The sequence below is a fragment of the Pteropus medius genome, unplaced genomic scaffold, assembly GCF_902729225.1.
Source record: "Pteropus medius unplaced genomic scaffold, Ma_sr-lr_union100, whole genome shotgun sequence".
NCBI lineage: Eukaryota > Metazoa > Chordata > Mammalia > Chiroptera > Pteropodidae > Pteropus > Pteropus medius.
The window spans coordinates 2,866,752-2,884,305 of NW_024351730.1; the positions used below are offsets into that span (position 1 = coordinate 2,866,752).

General features: G+C 35.0%; 1 protein-coding gene across 1 annotated transcript in view; it reads left to right on the forward strand.

The window, feature by feature from the left end:
• Window positions 1-15,693, forward strand: part of GRXCR1 (glutaredoxin and cysteine rich domain containing 1) — a 115,415-nt gene extending 99,722 nt beyond the window's left edge. Inside the window, exons 3-4 of the mRNA XM_039845116.1 lie at window positions 5,404-5,469; window positions 15,395-15,693. Of these exons, the coding sequence (XP_039701050.1) occupies window positions 5,404-5,469; window positions 15,395-15,574 (246 nt within the window). The 3' untranslated portion in view covers window positions 15,575-15,693. The remainder of the gene's footprint in view (window positions 1-5,403; window positions 5,470-15,394) is intronic.
• Window positions 15,694-17,554: the final 1,861 nt, after the last annotated feature.

A 17,554-nucleotide genomic window follows, 5' to 3' on the forward strand; every position in this document is an offset into this window, starting at 1 on the left:
CCTAGCCTCCTGGTCAGCATCAGAGAGTATAGCTTCCAGTGGTTTACCCTCCACTTCTCATCAAGTGTCCAAATGAGAGAAGTGAGGATTAGGGGTGATCGCTTGCACAGCGTTCATCCCTTTCATTCCTCTAGGTATCTGGCATTCTATCATCAAATCGTATTAGCTTCGTCCCTTGCAGATTTACCTTCACCAAAATGCATTTGATTCATGAGCTTCCTTGGTTTTTCCTTTTTAAATCAGCAGTCATTTCAAAAAACAGCCATTTGGAATTTAAAGATGCATTTACTACAAAAGGGCTGAAGATATAAATACAGCAAATACTTATATATATACGTATCTATAGTGTACCACACAAAGTGCTCAGTCCTTGAAGAAATTGTAGTCCCTGTAATCACCACTGCAGCTTGCTGTGCAGTGAGGCAAAATGTGATCTGAGAGCACAGAGGAGGAAATGACTGATTTTTGTCTGAGAAAATTAAAGAAACTTTATTGAGAAGATAATATTTCATTTGGATTTGGAAGCCTGTGTAGGAGTTTTATAGGAAAAGATGGTTGGGAGGATAGAAGAAAATTTGGGCAAAGGATGGAGCATGTTTAAAGGAGTATTATCTCATGGAAGAACCAGGAGAAGTAGAGAAATTCAGAGTATTAGGAGCATATGATATTAAAGGACAGGGCTGAAAAGATCGATACAGCCAGATAGTGAGGGCCTTTGTAGATTACGCTAAGGAGTTTGGGTTTCATCCCAGTCACTAGAAGATATTCCAGAGAGAAATAAATGATAGAAAAGCTGTTCAGTGAGAGAGAAAAGGAGCTTTGTTGAAACTAGGAGGATAGATGAAAACCTGTACTGTTTGATTCAAGAGGCAATTCTTTGATGGCATTTATTTGTAGATTATATTTTTATGGTTAATTAAAAAGCAAGAGCATTATTTATTATATCAGCCAGTTCATCTAAAGTCTTATGTAAAGCATTGCATTGTTGAACTACTCTGCTAAGAAAAACTTTGTTTCAACTGAGGAGCTGGGTCAGAATTAAATTTAAAGCTCAATCATTGAGATCATTTTGAGATTTATTTAGGACATTTTCTATGCCCTCATTTCTTATTCAAATTTTACTGCATTATATCATTGTGTGGATCTTTGACTGCAAGCTGCTTTCTTAGAAAAATGAAGTTGTGTATAAATAAATGCAAGTAAAAAGAAAATAATATCTATAATATATATGCATACAAATAGTTAAAATGTGCTTATTTTTGGTTAGTGAGAACATTTTTCTAGTTCTGGACCTCTCAGAAAGATCAGATCAATAGTTTTCAAACAAGGTATTCCATGTGGAAACTAGAGCCTAATTATCAACACGGAGACATATTGGCATGGAGATAGCTAAAATCCGTATGTGTGATTTTAAATAATTTTTGAGAAAAAAGTACTTAAATGTTTACATTTGTTTATTTTGTTTATTTATTTTTAATAATGGTGTTTGCAAACTTTTGACCTAACAACTCTTCCCAGAAATCTAGAAGAATGTGTTAAATATAAGCTGGTTTATACCAATCTATTATGTCTTTCAGCTTATTTGAAAAATAGACTGTTATATTATACTATGACCTGGAATCTTATCTATGTTTCCTCCAGGGCACTGATCCAAAACACTATGCAAAATATAATAGGAAGTTTTGTTTTCTTATTTTAAATGATAGGAAGGTGACTGAAAAGGGTCATGTACATATACTATTTGGTAACCTTATTGCTCTAATTAATTTCCTTTCCTCATTCTGTCTATGTGCTCAGTTAATATTTTTCTTAAAGATTATTTAATCATTACTTTATGGAGAGAGCTTGCCTTAACCTTCATGACTAGGTTAAATTCACCTTGTTATATGCTTTTATAGCATTTTTGTACAAATGCCTCTTTTGTAGTATATATGACAGTTATAAGTTTACATTCATTTATAAGATCTTTTGTTGACATCTGTCCCCTTCAAAAGACTATAGTCCCTAGGGAGCCTTTTAAATCTTATTGTTATATCTTTTACACTTAGCATATGCTTAACCCATAATGGGGGCTCAAAATAATGTTGACTTTGGAAATGAATGGATGGACATATGTATAATGCATACAGTGGCACACTTTGCACATTCATGGATCAAAAATGATGGATAAATGTTCTGGCAGTCCTAGTCAGCAGGGGATTAATTTTTTTCCACCTTTTTCTTGTTCTTTGAGGGTATAAGTCTTTTCTTTTGTGATCCATATATGAGAAAAGATCATGTAGACTGTCTTATCTTTGTTTAAGATGCTTTTTACATGTAAAATAAATTGGCTGTTCACATGTCACAGCTCACTGCTCAGAATTTTAAGGTGGGAAGTATTGACTGAGAGGAGAGCTATTTTAATGTATTGAAGGATAATGAAAAAAGTCCTTTCCTGGCACATGCAACATATTAGAAATAGCTGAATGGTCATGGTACTGAGATTTAAGAAAAGAAATGGGATGTTCTGTAGCTTCTCTGGCACATCTATTGTGTTTGGAGTCATTGTGATGAAAACTTTTATTCATCTGACCTTCTTGGGCACCTACTCAACAGTGAGTCCTAACCACAGCCTGTCACGTTCCCTAGACTAGGAGTTACATATACCATTTTTTCATGATACAGTTATGTTATATCAAAGGCAGTGTGCATGACACAATGGAAAGAGTATAGATTTTTGAAGTTAGTGTGCCTGAATTCTAGATCTGGCGAGCTTTATATAGATGAACTGATAGGCTCTGGACATATTTCTTATTTTCTTCAAATTTAGTTTCTTCATTTCAAAAATTTTGATAATAACGCTTACTTTGCACCAATGATTAAAAGAGCGAATGTATGTAAAACATTTAACATGTCGCTATTGTCATTGTTTGCAGGATTATATTAATTTTTTAGAAAAAAATAATTATAAATTAATTGAAAAATATACTAGTAATTTTTCATATGTATCTTGGAAGTCTTGATAAACTATGCCAGAAAATAGAATGCTTAATTGAATGTGGAGCTATATTTAAAAACTATGAAACTCATATCTGACATCCTTAGTCAAATACCATCCAGGCAAAGGGTGGAAGCCATGCTGAGTAGCAACATTTGAGAGAGGGATGTGGGAGAGTAGCCCCCAGGTCTCTGTTACAGAGCAAAGTTTTCCTACTTTAAGCACTTGGTATGCCACCTGTGGGCTAGCCACCCAGGTGTCATGAGGAGCAAAGACTATCCTGCCTCTAGGTACATTGCTTCCAGTGGGCAAAGTCTGCATTTCTCCTGAAAAGTGGACTCTACATCCATAGTAGTGATGATGCTAGAATTATTTGACTGAAGCCCAGCAAATTTTATGCATTTAAGGGTAACAAGATAGTCCTTTCCTGTCCTTTGCATTCCATCCTAAACAACTGAGTAAAACAAACTGACTGCTAAGATAAGAGCTAGGAAGCAGATGTGTGATAGCTTCTCTGGTACATTCATTTTGTTTGGAGCCATTGCAGCGCATTTTCTTTCACTGAAAAAAAAATGACTCATATCTTCTCCTTAGTGCTTTAGTTCATGTGCCAAATTCCCCAGAGACTTTTCCCATTAAAAAAATAACATGTAACAGACGTGGTTCCATAGTGTAGCGGTTAGCACATCTGATTTACACACAGAAGGTCCTGGGTTCACTTCCCTGTGGAGCCACGGTCCATGATCTACGGCCATGCCACCCTGAACAAGCCTGATGTCTGATCTTGGAAGCTAAGCAGGGTCGGGACTGGTTAATAGTTAGATGGGAAGACCAGGTACTGTAGGTATAAATAATAATAATAAATAAAAAATAGCATGTAGCAAAAGTTATTACTATGTTTTAGACTTTAATGTTTTATTTGGTGCTTTTGTTATCTTTGTTCTCAGGTGTGTCATGTCTATATTCCTGACAAAAGTACCCACAAATAAAAGAATACAACTGTGTCATAGAGCTATATATATTCTCTGTAGCTCTGTGTATTCACTCATAATGCTTTTTAATATATCAAGTTGACATTTCTGATTGTTATTAAAATAACATAAATTATATAAGACAAATTGAAGTAAAATGAAACCCAGAACTAATGGCTCCTATATGATGACAAGAATTGCCTACCCTATTTTAGAAAGCTCACCTAAACCTCAAGGTCCAGATCAAATGCCACCAAGCTCAGAAATCCTTCTCTACCCTCAATAAACAGATCTTTATCCCCCTCCCCGCCCCTTGTGATTTCCTAGCTCATCTTTTTTTTTTTTCCTGCATCATTCATTTGGCACTCATTTTCCATTCCACACTGTCGGTTACTTTGTTTTGTGTTTACGTAAAAGTATATTGTAACATGCTTAAGAACTAGGACCTTTTTTATTTTTTAACCAAGTCTTTGTGTTTTCTATCGTGCTCAGCACAAATAGTAATATAAAAATTATTTATTGTGTGATGACATTTCTCCCTGTATTTTTGATTAATCAACAGTGGATTCAGTATTCTGTGCTGGGGATATGATGTGAACGAGGCAAATGTGGTCTTTGCCTTTGATTAGAAATAATTACGCCAAATTTTCCTTCTTCCTCCTTCTATGACTATACATTGGGAAGTAGAATGGGAGAATGTAAGAGATTGGAAAGGAAAGGAAAATGTGGTAGTTAGGAGAAACAGGAGTTTGTTGGAAAGTGCATATATAGCCCCCATTCTCATTTTCACAGTGAAGTTTTAGAAGTTAAAAGCATTAGTTCTGGAGTAAGTCCCCTGCCTGTATTCAAATTCCCACTCTCCTGCCTTTCTGGGTGACCTGGAAATAATTTAATCTCACTGAGGCTCAATTTCTATTAATAGAGTCTGCCACATCAAATTAAGTAATGCTGGGTGCTGAGCTGACAGTGTGTGCTAAATCATTGTTGGTGATTTTTAATCTTATTATTATTTTTAGTTTCTGTTATCTTTACATGCATGACTCTAAGGAAGGCCATGTCCAGGACTGTTTGAAATAGGGCAGAGACAGCCCAGCCTGGGAATTTGCTCAAAGACTTCCTTTTTCAGATGGTATAGCTGGCTTCAGGCTTCCCGGACAACTCTGAAGGGTATGAGGGAAACTTTCATATTTGGATTTAATATGACAATTGTGGGCTTTCTGGTGCTCACTTCCTGCTGGCAGTCCTCTTGCCATAGTAAGCCTTACTAGATGGGAGAATATGTGAAAGAGAAGAGAATTTCTTCTCCTCTTTGACCTCTTGGTTGTAAGTTTACATAGATCTGAAGGAAAGAATCGTGTTCAGTATTTTGCGGGTTAAACTTTCCTAGTTAAAACTTCGTTTTCTCCAATACTAACAAAAAGGATTTTCTCCCCCCTCCTACCCTCTCGTTAATAGGGTGCTGAGAAAATTTTGTCAATGAATGAATCAGGGGAACTGCAAGACCTCTTAACCAAAATTGAGGTAATTGTGCTTTTAGCAATTTATTTTTAGTAATAAAAATGTTAAACACATTCTGATTGTAAATGAATTTTCCTAATTGAATTTTTCCCATGTTTTTACAAATCTGTAATGGGATATATGTTGCAGTTTTCATTTGATGTCACCTGCCTTTAAGTTTGCTCCAGGTAGAGTGACTTTAGTTGTCGCTTCAACAACTTCATAGTATTAGATAAAAATTCCAGTCTGCTTTATTAGAGTCCAATTCTCTGTAATAGAGTCGATGTTGATTAGGTGTTTCAAGATAACTGATTTATTTCAAATAAATCAGATATACAAATTTTCAGATATACAATGTACCTCATTTATTTCAAATAAATCAGTTGTCTTGAAACACATTAAAATTTTTTTATTTAAATTATTCTATTTTTCAATTTATTTCAAATCAGTTATCTTGAAACACATTACAAATTTTTTATTTAAATTGTTCTATTTTTCTTGTGGACCAGCTCATCTTTTCTAAAGATTACAGAAATTATTTGTCCAAAAGTGCACATTTTAATTTTGTTTCTATACTAATAATTTAAGCATCAGAAAAATAGTTTTTCAGATATACAATGTACCTCATTAATATGCAGCCAATAAGTCCTTAATACCTCTCTGCTAAGCTGTATTTTATCAGTATATTTCTCTCTGTATGTACGAAGATCATGTATTTTATTGTCCAAACTAGGACAGTTTGAAAGTAAAAGGAGTACATTAATAATTATTCTAGAACAGCAAACATGAATCAGGATATTCCCGGGTAAACTAGGCAATCTGGTTACATAGCCTCTATATGTCCCTACAAGCTCTTCATGATTTAGTCTCCTTTGCTGGTCTTGTTTCCGATTCTCTACCATTCCTTCCACTTCAGTTGGAAGAAAGAACTCTTTGTGGTTTGTTGCTACCATTTTTTTGTGCAAGCTGTTCTGTCTGCCTAGGATACCATTGTTCCAATTCCCCATTTTCCTCTACCATCTCTGAGGCCTGTGTGCAGTATTACTTCTTCCTCAAGTCATTCCTGATCTCTCCCACCTCTGAATTCCTGTAACCCTCTTTCTGTTGGGTGCTTATCAAAGTCTTTCGAATTTTGTATTTTTTAGGGTATTTGTTTCATGCCCCAAATGAACTATATGCTCCTTGGTTTTAGACATCATGTTTTATTCAATTTTAACCTTGCCCAGAAAGACAAACACAATGAGGGCGTGCACATAGTCTAAAACTCCTTCATGTTGAAATCTGTATGGATGGAGTTATTTCTTTCTTTTTGTACCTATATTCCAATCCTACTATTTTGGGTTAATGTGTATCTTTCTATTTAAGTGATTTAACTTGGTTAACGTATTGCTATTTTATGTGCACATTTTTAATTTATGTAAATGGTATCATAGAATATATCTAATTTTGTTTCAAATTATTTTCTCTAGGCACTGTTTTTAGGTAACAGCTATATTGCTATGTGAACATTTAACTATTTCTTCTAACTGCTGTATAGTTCTCATGATAACACTGCTCAATAGAAATTTCTTTGATGATGGAGATATTTTGTATCAGTTCTACCCAAAATAGTAGCCACTGGCTGCATGTGGCTATTGAGCACTTAAAGTGTGGCTAACATGACTGAGGACCTAAATTTTTAATTTTATTTATTTATTTTTACTTAAATTTAAATTCAAATAGCCACATGTGGCTAGTGGCTCCTATTTTGGACAGTGCAACTCCATGAAGCCCACCCACTGTTTTTACCTACCTACTTTTCCACTGAAGGACATTCTGCTGTCCTCCACCTCCTTCTACCAAACAAATAGTGCTGCAAGGAACAGTGTTGAATATGTTTTTTTATGGATTTCTCTAGAAGTAGAAATTGCTGGGTCAGAGCTTATGCATATACTTAGTTTTCCAGGAAGTGCCAGGTAGCTGTCCAGAAGGGTTGCACCACTCAACACTCCATCTTAGAGAGAAAGAGATTTCGCATGTTCCCATATTCCTGACAATTATGTTACATTGTTCTCTAATTTACTGTTGTCTAATTTTTACCATGGTAGTAGGTATAAAGATATATTGTTTTACTGATTTCCATTTTTATGATTACAATTGAGTTTGGACATTTCATTGTATGCTTGTTAGATTTTTACTGATTCTTCTTCTGTAAATTGTGTATTCTTAGAGCTTGCTCATTACATGTCTGGAAATGCCTTTTTCTTGATTTTCAGAAGGTCTTTCTATATTCTACATATTAATTGTTTTGTTGATTTTAGTCATCACAATATTTCCTTTTGGCTTCTTTTGGCTTCTTTCATGGTGTTAGTCACCCAATGGAAATCCTGTAATATAGTCAAAGCCATCATTATTTTTTAATATTTCGTGCTTTCAAACTTGTATTACATCTAGGTCATATAAAATCCAATTTCATTTTATTACATATGGTAGACTAACTTCCTAACATCATCTACTAAATAATCTATTATTTCTTTATTGCTTTGTTGTGCCAATTTTATATTATAGTAAATCCTCATATATACCCGGGTCTTTTTCTGAGCTCTCTAATAAGTTTCTTGTTGTACCAATATCATACTATATTTATTGTTGTGGTTTAGTAGCAACTTGTAGATTCTTATAGGATGAACTCTCTCATTAATCTTTTTAAAGATTGATTATTGACTTAGCTATTTATGGACTTTTATTCCTTTGAGTCTATAACTCTTTAATTTTGCAACTTGATTACCACTACCATGCTATATTAACCTACCTTTCTCTCTTTCTCAGCTAAAATAATTTTGGAAAGAAGATTTTATTCTCTCATTAAGTCTGACTCCATTTTCCCAATGACATAAATAAGGCACAAACATTTAAGACTACTCTTAATGTTGAAAAGAATGGCATGATACTGGCTTCTAATGTTATAGGAGTTGCAAAGTGCTATAACTCTGTTGGGCTGATTTGCCCATATAACAAAACCGTTAAGAGAATTTGAAGGCATCCAAAAAAGCCCTGAACTCTGTCTGTGAACGGGACTGGCATTTAAGGCAAACTAATCCAAGTCAAGAGACTGGCTCTGGAGAATCATTTGGAGGAGCCAAGCAAAGTGGAAAAGGGATGTAAGACTCAGATCCATTCCATTCTTCTGGTTAGCTTTTGGCAATGGAACAGGAGTTAAATATTTATGAGGTAGAAAACAATGGAGTCCTTACTATGTAGCAAGTAATATTCTTGGTATTTTGTGTAATAAGTAATTGAAACCTTACAATAACTCTGCAAGGTGGGTTCTTTTATTATCCCTATTTTATAGACAGGGGAATGGAGGCACCGAGGAGTAAATCATTTGCTCAAGATCCTACAGACAGTGTTTGGTTCATGATTCTAACCAGCCTGGCTCCAAAGCCCATGATCTTAATCATGGATTTTTGCTGCCATCATCCTTGAATTAAGTGGCATGTTGTTGTCTGGGAAATCTGACCATATATGGCAGGCCTCAAGGCCCAGGTGAGAAGTTTACTGTGAGGTAGGCAGAGCATTAGGTCCAGGGAACAAACTGAGTTTTAGAACTGGGCTCTGATGTTAGTGGGGCATCATGGAAGGTGGGCAAATTGGTGATAACTTTAGAGAGATACCATACAGATCCTACCAAATTCTAATTTGCTGTTACTTGAGTGCTATATAGTAGGTTATGATTGCCTTGCTCCTCGTAATTCAGGCCCCAGTTTTCAGCAGTTATCCTAGACAATAGTAAGGAAAAAGGTTAGCAGTTGCAGTTGAGCCATCAGAAGGGTTGTCAGCAAATAATTTCAAGTTTTCTAATCCAAGGATCTTAGCATACATCCTGCCCAAGTGAAAATCGCTCTGGGAAGCTGAGTGGGTCTGATATTTTGATGAAGATTGTCAGTGGCCTCAAACATGAGGAGCTGGCCAAAGGCAGCAGAAACAAGTGAAATATAGCAATAGTTGGTATGAGATGATTTTGATAAGGCTAGCTGCCTCAATGGAGGCTCTGTTCTTGAGACAGTTTGCAAGGGATTCTCTCAATAGATTATGAATCCCATGTAGACACAGATTCCTGTCTATTTTGTTCTGTTCTTTACCTATAATGCCTGGAACAAGGACTGGCAAATAATGAGTACTAAATAAATATTTTTGAAATGAGTACTTTTTCACCCAAGGTTTTTTTTGATTTTGTTTTGTTTTGTTTGAGAAGGCAAAGCAGTTAATTGATGAAAAAGAAGATAAAAATCATTATTTTTATGTAAAGGAGTGTTGGGTGAAAAGGATGAATAAAAAATTATTTTTGGTAAAATTTATTTATATTTATGTATTTATTTATATTAATAAACAAGCTAAAGATTAGAAGCAAAGAGGGGAGCAAGGATTTCCCTAAAGCAATAACCAAGACAAATGGCTGATCTGGCTGATCTTGCTGGTGTTCACACAGAGGAAACAGAGGAACCTGAGATGTATTAACGAACATCTTGTTATGGCAGGTACTGGATTGAAGTTCTCAGATGGTAGAGAAGCTGTAAGTAAGCTTTTGCCTTGCTATTTTTTTAAGGATATGAGCAAACATTTTGCTGCCATTTCTAGTGAGATTGCCAACAGTGTCCAGTTTTTGCACTAATTATTCCCTGAGGGCTAATGACTACTTATTTGTTGTTCATGAGGAACAGAGGTAAGATGCCCAGCTGCACAGTGAGGCTTTCTGTATAGGGCTTTGGAGCTGACTGTACAAGGCTTTGTAGCTGTCAGAGTTTGTCCTGACCCATTCTGGATGACAGCCCCTCAATGAGGGGATGGCTACAGCATGTTCAGAGACTACAGCCTTAGAGAACCACCTACCCACTGGGGAAATCTAGCCATGCGCTCAGTCTGCCTCTCTCTGAAATATAAATATCTATTTAAGTAGTTTTATGGCAGTCCATCTCATTGGGTTCAAGAATCAGATTCATACATTCAGGCTTATACATTTAGTATCATAAGCTACAAATTTCTTATGTATCTGCATTTTGTTCAGTGGCTTCTTTGCAAATTCTGCAAACTTGAGAGTGCTAGAAACTCTAATTATCAAGTAAGATTTTGTTTATTAGCAGCTTGTTCAGACAGAGAGATGTTTATTAGGCTCTTAGCAAGCATTTGCTGAATTAAATTGCTGAATATAGTTTAAAACAAAATATACAGACAAAGCTGAACATCCAGAGACGATTATATATTGTGTGCACTCTTTGACAGTTTGTTACGTGAATTAAGTCTGCTTTATATACAATCTGGATGATGGGATTTATGGTTACAGAAACTCAGATAATTTCCTTACTCTTTGGTAGAATACTTAATAAGAGACTTTCAAGCTCTTTTGGAATAGGATTAGATGATCTGAGGTTAAGAATAAGAAGTACATTTATTTCCTGATCTTGAAGAAGACACTGAAGATTTTTGATCTTAGCATCCTAGTTCTATATTAAATAACAGAAAAAACTCTATATTTCTGAAATTTGAGTTTTTGCTACAAAGAAATACATTTGATTATCATTTATTAAGTCCACCCTTATATCCTTGTCTCTTGGACCTTTGTTAAAGATTTGGAAGTTATTGGGTGCTTCAGTGCAGATGGATGCAGTATGAAGTGGACCTATTCAAAGCTTTAAGAGTGAGGCTAAGAGCTATTATTAAGAGAACAAGGATCTGGTTCACTGCTATATCCCAATGTCTTGTGCAGTGCCTAGCAAGGGGACACTCACTAAATATTTGTGGGATGAATGAATAAGTCTTGACCACTGAGTATTTTTAAGAAATCCTTCACCAAGAATATGTGAAGAAAGAGATGAAAAGGAGGATAATTTTTCATTCCTTTTTTTTTCTTGAATTCCACTCCAAGGAGGAATGCCTCAACATAAAACGCTAGCAGAGGAACAATATTCTATAGATTTAGTCCTCAGTGTGCTATTCTCAACCAAGTCTGCATGGCTTCTCATTTTGCCAGGCACCAGGACACTGAAGAGCTAGCTACCCTAGATTCCTTAGTTGCTTGAAGGTCAAAGTTCTGTAGTTGACCTCTTCATTGAAACTAGAAGTCTGCTTTGCTGCTAATAATAATGACTATTGTTAACTTGTTATTCCTCCTTTCTCCACACCGGAACTTTATCTGAGTTTTGGGGAATTCCTTAGCTCATTTTGCATTTTGCCCTGGGGAAAAACTATCTATGAAAGTGTTGTAGTTAGGACACAGGAGTGTTTAATACAAGCCAGCTTTTTTTTCTTTGTAAGGAATCTTTAAGCTAGAACCAGAGTTCCAGTGTAACAAAAGTACTCTTTGAAGGAGATGGCTAGAAATGACTGAATCGTTCATTTTTATTTGAAAAATAAACGAAGTAGATTATACTGAATGATGTAACTGAAATGAGATTCCTAGAGGCTAATGGATCAGTGGAAGAGCTTTAGTGGGTGGCCTCAAGACCCATTCCCACTCCACCCTCACCTCTGCTTTAGTCACAGCATTTATCCTCTTCACTGTTTTACATTTGGGAATCCTACATAATATATTATTTGGGAAACAAATGGATGTAAATAAAAGTTGAAACTACTGTTGAAGAGGGAAGACCATGTATGTGCTCTTGAAGAGAGTTCTCCAATACCCAGTTTTCTAATTCCCCTGTGACCTGAACATTTTCTTTACCCATTAAAAGGCTTGTTTCCTTATTTGTAAAATGAGGTAGCCTTTATTATATCAGGTTGATGTAAGAAATGGGGATAGACTCTATAGGTTCTGTAAGCCATCCTTTTCCTTTCCCAAATTTATAGCTGAAACAGTTAATTTTTTTTCTTGAGAATGAAAGTAGCCTCGTAATCTTTCCAACACTGTGCTCCAAGACATCAGCATTTACACATGAATTAAACACATTTGTTCTCCCTTTCTTACTGGGGAAACACCTTAAACCAGAAGACAAGTACAGAAGTGGTGTTAAAATAAAATGTCTGTAAGAATGGTGTAAAATAGCTGTGTTATATGACCACAAGCAATTTAGCTTGAGGTAACAGTTAATAAAAATCCCTTCACATAGGATTTATTAATAAAATAATAACTAACAATGAGTACCCTTATTGAATAGTTACTATGTGCTAGGCAATATTCTATTCATGCTACATGAATTAATTCATCAAATCCTATTTACAACCTTTTGAGTAAAAGAGATAGATCTTAAAACAGCATTGTATGAATTCCGATGACATTATTTTAGAACAGCTTTTGGTCCATTTGTGATTCTCTTTAAAAATGACAATTTAGCTTTTAGTATTTATATGTTAATTTTAAGAAATTTATTTGTTCAGACTCGTGGATAAACTATTAAGAAACAGCAGACTCTTGGTATTTTGGCCCTTTGAAAGTAATCTATGTCAGTTCTATTGCAGGCCGAAGTTGTAAAATAATTTTTAATTTTGTCGAGTTACCAGTTTGAATTCTGTGTGCTATGAGCCTAGTGTTTGCAGTGTGTGACCTACCTTGTGAATGAGCCTAGGAATTGCCTAACACTCAAAATCATTCCAGTTTTGTTGTTCTTTGTTTGTCATCACAAATATCTTTTATGGGAAAACCATATGCTATTCAAGAATTTGGTCATTCACAGATGTTTTGAGTTATAGCAGGAGTTAATATTTGGCCAGTGTGCACAGGTGCAGCTGTACTAGTTATTGAAAATATTGAAAAATGTTTGTACTGATTGTTAAAGTAATTTATACTGGTTGGTAAATAGCTGCTGTCACAAGACTCCCAAGCATCTCTCTTCTTCCCTGTTAGCATCTCTCCTATAAAGGTTGCAAGATAAAATATAGGATGCTGACTTACATTAAACCTCAGATAAATTATGAGTAAGTTTTTAGTTTAAATATGTCCCATGAAATATTTGGCATGTATTTATTCAAAATATTATTAGTTTTCTATCGAAATTCAAGCATAACTGGGCATCCCATATATTTATTTCCAAAGTTTGACAATCCTGTTTTACTTGGAATCCAGATGTATTCACAATCCAGCACTAATGAATGAGTATGAACTCTGGGGTGCTGCAGATCCTTTCTCTGGGACCTAGGCCAGTCCAGCATCTGTTCTAAGTGGTGCTTTTGCTGTGCAAGTCATTAAATATTTTTTAATACGACATTCTGGCATAGCTCTAGTAAAAGTCAAAATCTATTTACTTTATCATATTCTTTCTAAAATTTGATGAATACACCATTACTTAATAGTTTTCTTATATTCTCTTTTAAACTATACTTTTTTACATCATTGGGTTTACTTTTACTCAAAGTTTTTTTTCTAAAGATATTTTAATATTATGAAAAATTATAAGTCCAATATACCATTTTCTGGAGTCAATTCTTGCACAAAGAAATAACAAAAACCATCTACAAAGTAACTGAATTTCCACACACGCTAAAACTTTTTTGAAGAGCTTTGAGTCTCTACAGACTTGACAAAGTTCCTTGCTTGTGTCATTCATATTGGCAGCCATTACTTTCCATCAAAGTAATTCTCTGCCACTAAAAATGAGATATTACATAGATTTTGTCATCTTGATATAATAGCTAAGTCAAACTGTAATTGCAAATGAATCCCACTATCTACAGAAAATGCACGTCTCAAAAGTTGTCTATGAGACTATATAAAGTTTAAGGCAATCATGTTCTTAATGTTTGTTTTCCAAAATACATCCCACAAGGTAGTAATTATGATAGAATTGTAGAATTATAATTGTTTCCTGGGAAAAGAGTTTATAGTTGCATGTGCTGGGGAAAAGGTAGGTTAAACCCAGTTAATCAGGTTCCCTTTCTGTTGAAATTTTTGGAGCCTTACTATGTGTGATGTGAATCTCCAGAGAAAAGTTATGTATGTATAAATATGTAAAGCATGTTTAAGTATGTGTGTGTATGGATCCATATTTCCCAGCCTTATTTTAGCCATTATTCTGAAAGCTGTGCTTTCAAACATTGCTGCAAATTCCTATTTTGCAAGTCAGAAGCTTGGTATTCACTCATTTTTCTCTTTGTATTCATTTATAATGGCTCCTAATCTCCTCCCAGCTGATGGATACCACTAGTGGACTCCAGCAAAGGTTACATGCTCACAAAAGCAAATAGGAACATGTATAAATTATTTCCAAAATATTATCCTGAACACACTGCCTAGTTGTTTTATTATACTTATTAGAATACTTTATCTTTACTTGAGGTAGAAAGGCTGATAGCTACTGTGTGAATTTTTATGGACTTAGGTAAATATCTTAAGGTTTTAATACTTGTTTCTTTAAATACAAAATGAAGAAAAAGTTGCTTGAATTGTCTGCTTTATAGAAAGTTTCTGTGTGAAGAGTAGAGCGAGGGAAGATTCTATATAATAATGCATTTGAAAGTGCTTTTTTAAAAAACAAAGCACTATTCAAATGTGAGTTATAACAATAGATCTCCAATTGATAGTGGCTGCTCCACATTTCAGCCTTTAATTCTCTGATTTTCCAGATTCACTATTAGTGATACTATTTTATAAACAAAGACATAAAACTGTTAAGACGTAATAGAGAGAAAGTTACTGTATTTTTCTTTAATGCAAATCATCTCCCAAATTTTTTGGTTTGTAAATATGTATTTTCACATGATGGATTTCTTGAAGTGTGTGGCCTTTGATGTAAAATGGACCAGACTTTACAAATGGAAATCATACTATTGATGGCCATCAATGGTTCAATGAAGGAAGCTTTAGCTAGCTTCTCCCTTGAGTCTTTCGTATATTAATGGTAGGTGATTACAGACCATAGCCATTTATGCCAATATTATTTTTATGACCATCAACATATAGAAAGACAGGAAGGCTGATTGAGTTGTTCATGCTAACACATTTTCTATTTTCTCTTGTTCCCCCTGCCACCCGATACAGAGAGTGCAGCATCCACATGAGTGTCCCTCCTGTGGAGGCTTTGGCTTTCTTCCATGTTCCGTGTGCCATGGGAGCAAGATGTCAGTGTTTCGAAACTGCTTTACAGACTCTTTCAAAGCCCTGAAGTGTACGGCTTGCAACGAGAATGGTCTTCAGCGCTGTAAGAGCTGTGCCGGATAGGGAAAGCTTCCATCTAGAGAAAGCCTCATTTTGTTAATTGAAGGCAATTTTTTGGTTTATACCTTTTTAAAAAAAATTGTCATAATTATGGATTAATCAATAAACTTTGTTTATTATAATTGCCTTTGTTTCGAATTTTTGCTGTGACCATTTTTATTGATTTATTAAATTAAAAAATGTTTACTTAACAACTACTATGTGCCAAGCTCTATGCTAGACCCTGGTTTCTAATTGGAATTACCCAGTACCATTCCAAAATATCCAAAGTACGACTCCTCAAATATGTTTGATCTTCAAAAGGAAAGACAAAGCATTTCTAATGGTGCCTATTTCAGCGTCACCCTGTTGTCTAAATGAGTTAATTCAATTCTCTAGATGTATAATACATTTTTTTGTGTGTGTCCCAGTTGCAGAGAAGAAGAGAGCTCTGGAAAGTGAGAAAGAATATGATGATATTTATTCTTAGTAGAATTTTTTTAATCTGTAAAAGAGTCTTGGAGCTGATGATGTTAATGATAAATCATTAATGTTATCAGGTAGATTTCTTGGTGCCAGAAGAAATTATCTTGATTTCAGAAGCTGCCAGAAGACGTATCTGGATTTTTTTTTTTTTTTTTTTTTTTTTTTTTTTTAGCATCTGCTTTGTGCTATTGTCACAGAAAGCTCTCCAAAAGAGCTTTTATGTGTTATTATTGTCCTCTCGACCTGGACACAGTAAGTGATGATAGCAAAGTGGACAAAAAGAAATTTTGCTATAATTATCAGCTGATGCCTACCTCTGATGAATTCCTTTACTGATGATTTAATAAATCACCTTCACAATATTTGTGATAAGGTCATCAAAATATTTCATACTTTGGTTTTATAAAAAGCTATAAATATTTACCAAATACTTTCTAATCAGCCAAGCACAGTATAAGTTATAATTTCTGCTTTCATGGAATTTACCCTCTAGGAAGGAAAGATTAAACAAATAACTATAAGCAGAATGAGTCTTTAAATACAAAATGGAACAGGGTGCTATGGGGACATATAACAGGAGGATATATAAGCAGAATGAGTCTTTAAATACAAAATGGAACAGTGTGCTATGGGGACATATAGATGAGTTAGGGAATGATAAGAAAAGACTTTGATGAGCAACTTATATTTAAACTGGGACATGAAGGGTAATTTGAAACATGTTAGTCAAAGAGCAAGAAGGATAATGTTTCTGGTAAAAGAAACGCATATGTGGAGACTCTGAGTTCAGAGAAAAGTTGTATGTTTGAGGAACTGTAAGAAATCCAATATGGAGAGCTACTGTCTGGTGATAGAGGAACAGTTTATAGCAGATTAAGTCTACTGCTAATAACACATTTATCCTGACCAAAATAGTGAAAAATAACTGGTCAAGGCATTGGAAATCAACTAAAAATAGAAAAGAACAGGAAGGCATTCAATCGCTAGATTAAGGGAAATGAAACAAATCCCACATTTATCTAGCTTATCATCTGAGAGCACTTCCTAGTTTGCAGTGAATATAGCTCATAAAGAAAGTGCAAACTTACCGGTTTGGGGCCTGCAATGTGCCTGGAATTGAATAAAAAATTCTAAGAAATGAGAAGACCAAGGAGAGGGGAGTATCTATATCTGTTTACTAATTCCACTCAAATCCTTGGCTGATTCCTAACTTACATGTCAGAGTAATATCCTGGGACCAATCCCAGTGTGTGGGAAGGTTTCTCCACAATACCAAGCAAGTCTCTGACACCAGCTGGGTATTCTATAATTCAACTCAGCTCTGACACTATTTATCTGAAGATAATGTCAGTTCCCACAGGATAAGGACCTAGTTCTATAAGACTGCCCTCCTTCTCCACACACAGTGCTGCCCAGGTTGTTATCTGTGCTTTTGACTAACTGATCTATAACCAGTTAGTCAAAAGCACAGATAACAACCTGGGCAGCACTGTTGTGTGGAGAACTCTCTCTGGGTTG